We start from the raw sequence: 11,859 nt of genomic DNA on the forward strand, positions 1-11,859 counted from the left end.
GGTTTGTAAACATGACGGTAGCAGTTTTTGACGGGTAGCACCGACCGTTAGACATAGCTGTTTAGCCGTGCTACGGTAGGAAAATCTGACGAGGAAGCACAGATCGTCAGAACACCGGCCGTAGGCGCGAACGCACACTCACCGACGTCATGACATCATTGATTTAGTTTAAAAAAAACGTTTAACTTTCGGTTCTTCCCTCGACTACTCTTGAAAAACATTTTTGTTGTCTGACTGCCACCCGCTTAACTCCCAAAATGTTCTGCCACATTGCTAATGCTACTCCTCAAATTGTTTCTTCTTCTTCTTGACTTTTATTGGTGGTTGGTAAACAACTGAAGGAATCAATACCGCCACCAACTGCTAAAGAGTGTCTGCTAAACTTTTCTCCTTCTTGCATTTAGCAGCAACTCGAGCACATTCCTGCCCCCTATATCTCAAGAGGACAAATAACACCTTTTCTGTTGAAATTGCCAACCCGCCACAGTGGCGTGTGTGTTGATCAAACTCACACGCCACTTCAAATATTTACCCACATTTGGCCAGTGGCAGGTGCTAATATCCACCCCTGCCTTCAACAACTAAATTTTTCACCCTGTCACAAACGAAGGCCTTTGATAAACCGTTCATTTCCAAAATCTAATAATATGGTCCCATTATTACGTTCCCAAAGTATCTGCTGCCTGCCTCTGAAGCACCATGAGAACCATCCGCATTGAGGAATTGCAGGAATGTTTGCAGACATACATCAACTCCTGATGTGTCTTTCCAGGCCTCTGCCTCCCTTCCACCTGAACCCCCTCTCAGTGTTCACACACAGCACACATTACAGGGAAACTTCAGATTATGTTCTATAAAGCAATTCTTTCAAAATTTTTCTTGCCACCAGATGCCTTAAGAAAACTTTAAAAATAAAGGCCTGGCATTCCTTCAAGGAATTATTCTATTGCCTGCAGCCTTTTATGCTAGAAATTCAGACAAAGATCATATTATTAAAAGAAATGACAGAGTTGTAGCCGTTTTGATTAAACTTTGCAAAAAACGTGATACTGCAAAATGTCATGCTCAGTGTTTGTATTGTAAATGACTATCAGCTACTACAACATTTACAGCTGATTAGCTAAAAATTTGACTGAATTGCAGCTATTGTTATGTTGGCTAATATTGTTTTGATGTGCCGGCCATCTTGCTGTGGGTTGACTCCAAAGATGAATCAGTTTTAAAGGCAACTTCAGTAATTACTTTCTGAAAGTTTTTTTGAAATTTGTGCAATAGCTCATGAGATATTTTGCTAACAGACAGAGTTGACTCCAAATAATTAATGGCAGAATTATAAAGAAGGAGTATGTATTGGGGCTCAGTCTCACCTACTACCACACCAAATCTTAGGCCAGTGTCTGTAAATTTGACTGAGGTATAGCCACTTTTTTGTTTTGTTTGTTTTTAAAGTCAGTTACACACTTACACACTGACATGGGCAAAAACCTTAAGACACTCATGACCGAAAGTTAACCTCAGCACTCCTAGCACCGCTTTAATGGATGGCTGATCTTTAGAAATACCACAGGAACAGGTGTTTGGCAGCGAGACAAGACAAACAGAAAATCCATGCCATAACTTACTGGATTTCTATTAAACATTTGGTCAAAAGAAGAAAAGGGACTCTGATTTTATCTGCATGTGATGGGACTTTATTAAAGTTGGATTTAGTTTGCCTGACAATGACGGATGAAGAAGATTTTTATTTATGACTTCCATTGTTTATACAGCTCATCCAGTGTTACTGTTTCCCTTCTGCTTTGTCCCCATATCACAGCCACTGATGTGCTGAAGCTGGGCTCTGTGAGTATATTCTTCATGCTAACTGAGCCGTGACGCTCAGCAGCAGAAAACTAAGTGAATAGACAAGCGAAACTGTGCACACTCACAGGCTGTCGGGACAGAACTCGGGCTGCAGCAGCCTCCTCCCCTGCAGCAGGAACACAGTGATGTCGAAGGAGTTCACATCTGAGTATGGGGGGGCTCCACGGGTCATCAGTTCCCACAGCAACACCCCAAACGACCACTGTAGGGAAAAGGATCAAATTATTCTCTTATGTATCATAATCCAGACCCTCCAGTATTGTGTGATGTTGCGATCGCAACTACCCAGCTGCACGAGAGTGGGGGGAAGCTGTTTGCACGTCCTGCAGTGTACTCATCGAACATAAACGCAAGTCATCCATCGACAAACACTTTGTGTCTGCAAAACATGTGAGGAGAGCTGCAGACGAGGGACAATCCAGAAATGGTCATGAATGTCAGTTTATAAGCTATCAAAGTTCTCAAATAAAGCACCTTTTGATGATGTCAGTGTTTGTTGGTAATTATCTTACAAAACTAGTTAGTATTTTTGCTTTATATATTAAAAGTTATAGTTTTTTATTGATTTTAGTATAAAAAACAACAACTTTTCATCACAACAATCACAAAAAATGCCCACGAAATCCTGGAGGGACTGATAATCATTTTTACCAACAACACATTGTTAAAAACGCAAACAGCCATGACACAACAATGGTAAAAAGAAAGCACACCTTCTTTCTTAAAATACAGGAAATACTGAGGAAACAAACATCTAATTTTATTCATTCAATTTTAATTTTTCCGTATGTTATTCATTCTAATTTTTTGGAGGTGATTCTGATTATTTTGTGTCTCTGTTTTAGAATAGCAAAAGGCTCATTGAAGAAGAGAGCCAGGAGTGCAGCTGAGCGGACACCCAGCACAGCAGCACTCTGTGGTGATTTGGCTTTTTCTGGGTTTTGTTTTTATTTTATTTAAGTTCTCTGGTTTGTGGTTTGGTTTTGTTTTCTATTTTTTGTTTTCTTCTTTGTTCATCTAGGTTCTGTCCTCCTCGTGTTTGTGTTTTCATTTCCACTCTCCCCCAGTCATTCACTTGTCTGTCAGCCACGCCCATCTTCACCTGTCCCGACTCAGTAATCATTCCACCTGTTCCCACTCACCTCGTTATCCCCAGTCTTAAAAACCCGGTCACTCTTCCCATACCTCACTGGTCCATTGTTTGATGTTGATGTCTGTTTGTTGCTGTCTCGCGCTGTTTCCTGTTTCTTGCTTCAGTTATGCTTTGTATTTAGTTTTTGTTTTTTTTGCTGCCTCGTCAGCTTTTGTTTTTGTTTGTTTCTTTGTTTAATAAATTAGTTTTCTTTTTAAGTCTGCAACCTGGGTTCATCTCTGTCATCCACATCCTGACACACTCCCTCTCTGTGCGGTTCTCCCCAGCTCACTCACCTTATACATGCACACACCATATTCTTATACATCAACTACATGACTACACACACTTAATGTACTTATTTACACTTATGTAAGAATATATTCACATTCATTCACAGCACAACAAAAGCACTTTCACTTACATCCTCAAAGAAAATGATTTATTTTGACAAGGTTTCTGCCCTCGTCAAATGATTCCCCCAGTTTTAATGCTCATGGAACAATCACTATTACGGCTACTTTATTAATTTTACTCCTCATAGGAAACAACTGTGTAGTTACAATTGATTTATACTGTTGAAATATGAATAAATATGTAAATTGTAATTTTCCCTGTTTCTTCATTTCATTCTGATTAATGTATGCGTTTTTTATTCCCAAGTAGAAAATGTCCCCAGATTTCATCTCAGAAATCTGGTCACCTTACTGCTGCAGCCGATAAAAAGGAGCATTTATAGAAATATTAGACCTATGATGGGCGAATCACAACTACAGCAAATAAATCAATGAAAGTCAAACTGAAAGCTTTAAGTTCAAACATCCTCTTTGCATCACAGCCAGAAACACAACAGTTCTTCCTCCTGAATACGTGCCATATTTGATGTGACAACTATCTGCTCTTTTTTTTTTTACTGTATTTCCATTGGTTATGTAGCGTACTGCCCCGTCTTTTCGGAGAATACTGCTCTGACGTAAGCGCAGAGTATAAACTCCTCCACCGCGTGTGTGCCACGTGCGGAGCCCTACGTGACTCTAATAAGCCCTGAGGCCGAGCCACCTTCAGTTAGCAGGTCTAAATCACGGTCGGCTGGCGATCGGCCACCTACCACAGGGCTTAGCCTCTTTTATGGGGGAAACCCTGCATGGATATAGATTTTTTTCCCCCACACAGAGTGATATATTCCAAGCATTTATTTATGTTATTTATTATAGCTTACAGCTGACACAAACCCAAGGCCCAGCATGCAGTTCTTTTTTTTTTTTTTTTTTTTTTAGAAAATTAGAGTATTACATAAGACCAATTAAAAAAATAGCAAATAAAAAATCCAGAAATACTGGCCTCCTAAAAACTATGTCCATGTATCTGCACTCAATACTTGGACTTTGTTATGTGGCATGGAGGCCATCAGCCTACCAAAAGATTCTGGAAACCCAGGTTTGTATGCACTGTTGGCTCTGGTGTCTCATCTTTCTCTTATCTAAATCCCACAAATTCCCTGTGGGCTTTAGGTCAAGCCACTTAAGATATTGGTACTTCTGAGGGTGTGGACAGGTGTTAAGTCCTGCTGGAAAATGAAATCAGCATCACCATCAAATTTGTCATCTGAGGGAAGTACTAAAATGATCAGAAATAAATGCTTGAAATATATCCCTCTGTGTGGAATGAATCTACATAATATATAGGTTTCACTTTTAGAACTGAATTATTGAAATAAATTAACTTTTTGTTATTCTCATTTATTAAGATGCACCTGTATAACCCTCAATTTGTAGCTTGTCAAATCATTTTCAACAGCAGAGTACTTTCCAGTATTTAACCACTCTTATTTTTATGTTACTTTGGTTCATTAAGGTTAGCAGTCTGTTTATTCATAGCTCTTTTAAGGTCCCACGACAGCATTGACCAGTCTATTACAGCACCTTAATTATTTGCTTGTTTTGTTGTAGATTAGCTGCTGTGTTTGGCTTCATGACCCAGTTTGGTCCAAGCTTCTGCTGTCAGATGGTCTCATGTTTGACTCCAGAATCCTTTGGTCAATAGAGTTTATGGTCTACTTAATGACTGCAAGGAGCCCAAACCATCAGCCCTCCACCACTGTGCTTACAGTTGGTGTAAGGTGTTTGAGGTGATATGCTGCATTTTTATTTTCAACTATGTTCAGTGCAATATGATCAAACATCTTTACTTTGGTCTCATCTGTCCAAAGAACATTGCTCCCTAAGCCATAGGGTTTGTTCAGTGTTGCAAACCAAAACTATGCTTCCATCTCTTTTGGCAAAAGAACTTGTCTTCTGGCAACCCCTCTAAGTAAGTCATATTTGTTTATTCTCTTTCTAATTTTCCTGTCATGAACTTTAATATTCAACAACCTAAGTGTTAAGGTCTGTAAAGTCATAAAAGTAGCTGTGTAAATTAGCCATTTTTGTCATTTGGCTCTGGTACCCATTCTAAATTAGGTTGGTTGGCTCCTAATGCTATTTGGCTTTAGATATACATTTAATGGTTTAATTAAAATCTGTCCAGTGATTCATGAAATATTTTGCTGACTTCACATAGTTAATGGCACAATTTTTAACAAAGATCCTGCACAATCTGTTAGTGCTTGAAATGTGTGTTGGGCATGGCTTTTGCAAGTTAATATTTGTGAAATTAAATGAGTTATGGCCATTTTTGTGTTTTCTAAGTTCAGTTGGCTGTGGAGGCCATCTTAAATTGAAATAATTGCAAAGGTTTATTAGTTGTAAATGTGCATCTAGTGATTACTTTTTGTGAGTTTCAATATCATTTGTCCAATGGTTCATGAGATATTTTATGTACAGACAGAAACACGAACACACACAGAGGAAAACATTACTATGTTTCCCCAGAGTGATGATCAGCAACAGTTGCTACATTAGGATGATAGCTTGTAGTTCCTTCAAGGCGTTATGTGTTAACACACACCAGAATGCTTCAGACCAACAAACTGCTCTGCTTCTGTAAAGGTGCTCATGTTTGCTGATGATATACTACTTAGGTGTTTGATTTGTAGCATCAGGGTGCAACTTATCCATCTACTGTTTATAAATTCAGCAAAGTGGAATTAGTTTTCACTGACTGCTTCAGAATTTTGTCTTAGTTAATATTTCCATTACAAACAAACCACAGACATGTCTGAGTACTCACCACATCTGACTTGGTGGTGAACTTGTGTGTCTGCAGACTCTCCAGAGCCATCCATTTGACAGGCAGCTTGACTCCACTCTTGTTGTGGACGCTGTAATATTCTTTGTCATAAATATCTCTTGCCAGGCCAAAGTCAGCCACTTTTACTGTGTAATTCTCATCCAGCCTGTCAGAACAAAGACAGAAGGACAGTTTGTGACACCTTTGCTTTAATTTTCTTGTATCATTACTCATCAAATTTCATATCGTTTTCTTCCATGTTGGACCAAACACAAGACAAACTATTAAAAACTCAAAGTTTAACAAAATAATTATAAAAAACCCTCAACAACAAACCAGAAATCAAAACAAAAGTTAGAAAACACTACATTTTAGAAACATGTTGTGTTTTTCCATGCTTAATTAAACATAATTGTATTTTATTAAACACAACATTTTGCAAACCTGTGAAATACGTAGTCTGAATGCCTACCAAAACTACCTCAAATTTTAAACACCATTTTTTTTTCAAGGAGCAAAAAGAACACTTCAGCATTGTGTTATTTCCATTTTCACTACAGCTGAGTGTACAAGGTGAAATGTGAAACTTCAGTTCTCCCAGACACCTTGCACACTGATCACACAACAGTATACAAGTCAAACAAGGAAGTACATTTCAGCTGTTTTGATGCAAAGTCTGTAAATGTTAATATTGCAACAGGTTCAAGAGAGATGGGGGGGGGGGGTCATCTATGCTCATGAATGTAAAGGCTGTAAAAGAAGAATGCAATAAAAAACTGAGCGAAGAATGCCCTACTCAGAAGTAAGTTAAAATAAACCTCAATAAACACAGTTAAAAGGATTATTATTAGCCTCAGTACATGAACAGCAACAAATAAAAATAGTAAAAAATGAGGAAACAAAACCTGTGGTGACTGAAAAAGAATGGCAGAAAAAAATGCAGAGAATACTTAACTCATCAGAAATGTTCAGAGCTCCAAGTTGCACACTGAAGGTTTTGCACAATGTGAAGTTTCCTAATTTTTATTCAGTAACTGTTTTTATGTGGAAAATATAATCTCCAAAACCATGCGTACCTATTTGTTCTTGCAAGGAATTCAAGGAAGTTAGGAAAGAGAACCTCCCAAATAACCGTAAACCATAGTTTCAGAAAAAGGTTTTTGAAGATAATCACAGCTTCAGACCACTTTCTCCCTATTTTCAACCAACTAAAATTTACCTAAATTAAATTATCAGTGGGAATAGGATTCCAACCTTCACATGCTGCAGCAAAAAAACATGGTCACTGAATCTGGGGTAGTTTCTCTCAGGTTGAGCTTTAGTCAACATCCAGAAAATTTTCAAAAGGTTTTATATTTTTCTTCTTTCAAACTTTGCTCTTTTTTATTGTTTCATGTTCTGCATCTTTGTGCCACAGCTCATATGGATAAAATGCTTATTGGGCCCAATATGATAAAACATGAGCTCACATGCAGTTTCGGGCAGCCAGGTCTCGGTGGACAAACTTCTTGCTGGCTAGATATTCCATCCCTCTGGCCACCTGCAGTCCGAAGCCCATCAGGTCCTTCACTGTTGGGTTCTACAAGATATCCACAATCTCCATTTTGTACATTTTCGTAAATGTTCACATTTTCATGCCTAAAACAGTGTGTTCTTACATGTGCCTCATTGCGGATGAAGTTGCGCAGGTCACCATGCTTCATGTAGGGCAGAACCACCAGGGGTGACCCCTCTGGTGGAAGACAAATACCCAGCAGAGAGAGAACGTTGGGGTGGCTGAAGTCCTTCATGATGATGCCCTCCTTAAGGAACTGGGACACCTCTTCCAAGTCTGTGATGCCTTTTAAAGGAAAACAATCCTCAAGTTTAAGGAGGCAGCATGGTTACAAATAAACTTGAGTTTTGATTTTTAAATAAAAACTCTAAAAACCAGCAGATGTAGTGCTGCAGGATTGAGAATTGTTATTTGTAGATGTATCTGTACTGTTCTGACATCAGTGTTAGGTTATTTTCTTGGATATCTTTGTGGACAGACGATGATGGTGGACACCTAGCTCATATAATAAATAAAAACACCCACATCCATTTGCGAAATGCACCTTTGCTTCTGGCGTCTCACACTTTACCCTATCTGACTCAGCTGTAATCTGGTTAGAGATGGAGGCTCTTTAGATGGACGATTAGCCTTCACCTGGGGTCAGAGCCTAAAGGCAGAAAGTGACAACATGCCACAGTTTGGAAAGCTTTGAAAGTTACAGGAAACAATATTTACAGTAAAAAGCAGGATGAATGTTAGTTCTTACAAAAGTAATTTTTAATCCAGATTACGGTTTTGGTAATTTCTCTTTTAACCAAGTCTCTAGAGACTGGTAAATTAAGATAAAAGCATCATGCCATGGTCCTAAATGCAATAAATGTAAAAATGATAAAATTGAGCAGACCCTGTCTACTATGGTTAATGGCTTCCTGTGACTGCATGGGTTATTCCTCAATATTGTTCCAACATTAATCTCCCTGCTCCAGATGACAGATTACAAGATTAGGCAGGACCTTAATGTCATCCTCACCACTGGATGCTCATTCGTCACCATTAGTTTGGGCTGAAAGGGATTCCGGGCTCCGCTCAGTTGAGATTCATAATGCTACTGGGGGTGGCATGATACCATACAGTAAGGATACAATCCAGTGTAGACAGATTAAGGAGTGATTTACTGTGGGTGGACATGAACACGTTTTGAGAAGACTAGAGTGTGTTGAGCTGTGTGGTGGGCTGATTGTTAATTGTCATGGTAAAATGTAAGCATGGCCACTTTCCATCATGTTATATAGCAGTACAAAACCATCTGATTCTCAATGGGTATTTAAATTAGATAAATATGGACTTCCGCTTCCGGTATGCCCGAGTAGAGACGCTTGCAGACTGCGCTCCGACCGAAATAATTCTTAATTTGCCTGCTGTAAGAAAATAAATCCATCTATATATCCAGAAAACACTATTATAATGAGTTCCTCACAAAAAACTACAAGAAGAGAACTGAAGGTGGGGAAAGGCGATGATACGAAGATGACACAAAACAGCTAATGCTAGATGCTAGCTTAGCTCAGAACGACACCGGGAGCGAAATGTTATTGCTAACAGAGCTTCGCAAATTTTCGACAAGAGTCTGGAATTGCACAACGAGACATTTTAGAATCTCAAACACGGATGGGGGCGTCAATTGGAGAAATAAAAAAAGAGAATTGACACACTGGAGGAGAGACTGAATGCTGCGGAGGGGAGAATGAGTAGCACTGAAGATCGAGGCATACAGCAAGAAAGAGTGTTAGCTTACTTACGCCAGATTAACTGCTAAACAAGATGACATAGAGAACAGATTGCGCAGGAACAATATAAGAGTGCATGGGATAAAAGAAGACTCAGAAGGAAAAGAGATGATCCCATTCATTCTGCGCTGAAGCTGCCTGAAGACATGGAGATTTTCATTGAGAGAGCTCACAGAGCTACAGCTCCGAAGCCGAAACCAGCAACACCACCGAGATCCATGATAGTTCGCTTCTTGGATTTCAGTGTTAAACAGATGGTGCTACAACATGCATGGAAGCAACGGGACATGGAGTTTCGGGGGAACAAAGTTTACTTTGACCAGACTACTACCCCGAGGTGCAAAGAAAATGAAAACAAGTACGTGAAGTGATTAAAAAACTAAAGGAGCGCAACATCAGGGCACAGACGCCATACCTGGCCCAACTTAGACTATTCCTGGATAAGGGTGTCAAGACTTTCCCCTCTTTACTCGAGGCCCAATCCACTCTGAAGGAACTCGGGATCCCTGAGGAGGTGGATGATCGGGACACTTTGGAGAGAGAATTACTATCTGACAGATGGCAGACCCAGGGGAGACATGAGAAGGCTGATCAAAATCTGAACACCATGGACATCAGGGCCATTATAAACTCTGTGGATCAACATAAGGAGGGCTGAGACGGTAATGTACACCTGGCTCTGCCCCCAGTCTAGCAGTCATCTCAACCAATGGTGGAGTGTTTAAGAATATTAATAAGGACATGCAGGTATAATATTGTTAATATTTCTAAAATATCTGTCGGCGTATATGGGTTGAGTGTTTTCTCTCTAACAGGGCATTTAAGGCAGCAAAGAGTTGGAGACTATGTGGACTGCTGCCTACACACTAAGTGTACCTCACCCAGGGAGATCACCCTCCCTGTCCATTTTACATCATGAGTGTGCTGCCTGTGTTATCCAAAAGGGCAGCACATGGAATAATTGGAAGTTCTTTAAGGATGCAAGTCTGTTTTCTTGTTCATTTGGTTCATTGTTTCTCAGCGAGCTGATTTTGAATGTTAAATATGTCAAGGAAGGTACCAATATAATATTGAAGGGAAGTAAAATATTTTCTGTTTTCACATAATTATGACAACTTTGAAAATCGTTACTTACAACGTTAATGGTGTAAATCACACTATTAAGAGGAAAAAAATCCTAACCCAATTAAAAAAGCTAAACTGTACAATTGGGCTTCTACAAGAAACTCATTTAAATGAGGCAGAACATGCTAAATTAGAGTGGGTGGGGCAGATATTCAGTGCATCCTATGAAAACTATAAAAAAAGGGGCGTAGCTATACTGTGTCATAAATCTTTATGCTTTGTAGCAGAAAATGTACTCAAGGATAAAGAAGGCCGCTGGATAATGGTTATTGGTTCAACTGGAGGAACTATTCTAACAATTATGAATATTTACACCCCAAATGAGGATAATCCGGGTTTTTTCAAAGAGCTAGCCCAAACTTTAGCGGGACATGCGAAGGGAATAATTGATTTGGGTGGAGACTTTATTTGTGTCTTGAACCACTACAGGGACAAATTTCCACTTGAACAAAAATATCAACTATCAAAAACAAAATTGCTGAAGAATTTGCTAGAGGAGATGGGGCTTGTTGAAGTATGGCGTGCAAAACATCCAAAGGTCAGAGATGATACACATTTCTTAAAAGTTCATAAGAGCCACTCTAGAATTGACTTCTTTTCTGTTCCCAAACAAGACGTTCACAGAGTAGTGAAATGTCATATTGAACCTCAAACTACACTCCTGATCAAAATCTTAAGACCAGTCAAAAAATTGCAAGAATTTGCATTTTGCACTATTGGATCTTAAGAAGGTTCTAAGTAGAGCTTCACAATGTTAAAGGAAAAAATCAGTGCAAGAGACAAGAACTTTTGAGCAGGGAATTTTCTGCAAACTGCATTTACACTCAAACATGATTTTTTCAGCTGATTAAAAGTTTAAGACCATAGTCTTTAAAAGCCAAAAGCTGTGCAAAAATCTGCATTCCATGTCATTTTCTGTCAAGTCTTTACACTGTCAAAACCTGATGGCAAAAGCAAAAAAGCTGACTGACTTTGAACGTGGTAGGATTGTTGAGCTGCATAAGCAAGGCCTCTCACAATGTGCCGTTGCTGCTGAGGTTTGACGCAGTAAGACAGTCATTTTGCATTTTTTAAATGATCCTGAGGGTTATGGAACAAAAAAGTCAAGTGGTAGACCCAAAAAAATTTCACCAGCTCTGAGCCGCAGGATCCGACTGGCTGTCCGTCAAGACACGGGACGATCCTCTACCAAAATTAAGGCCATTACTGGTGCTGACTGCAGCCCAATAACCATCAGACGGCATCTG

General features: G+C 39.3%; 1 protein-coding gene across 1 annotated transcript in view; it reads right to left on the reverse strand.

Moving 5' to 3' along the window:
- The window catches only part of met (MET proto-oncogene, receptor tyrosine kinase), a 142,138-nt gene that overhangs the window by 4,595 nt on the left and 125,684 nt on the right, over positions 1-11,859 (reverse strand). Inside the window, exons 17-20 of the mRNA XM_037978035.1 lie at positions 7,822-8,003; positions 7,633-7,742; positions 6,164-6,329; positions 1,929-2,065 (exon numbers count right to left, since the gene is read on the reverse strand). Coding sequence (XP_037833963.1) covers positions 1,929-2,065; positions 6,164-6,329; positions 7,633-7,742; positions 7,822-8,003 — 595 coding nt within the window. The remainder of the gene's footprint in view (positions 1-1,928; positions 2,066-6,163; positions 6,330-7,632; positions 7,743-7,821; positions 8,004-11,859) is intronic.

This window comes from Kryptolebias marmoratus, linkage group LG11, assembly GCF_001649575.2.
Source record: "Kryptolebias marmoratus isolate JLee-2015 linkage group LG11, ASM164957v2, whole genome shotgun sequence".
In the NCBI taxonomy this organism is placed as follows: domain Eukaryota; kingdom Metazoa; phylum Chordata; class Actinopteri; order Cyprinodontiformes; family Rivulidae; genus Kryptolebias; species Kryptolebias marmoratus.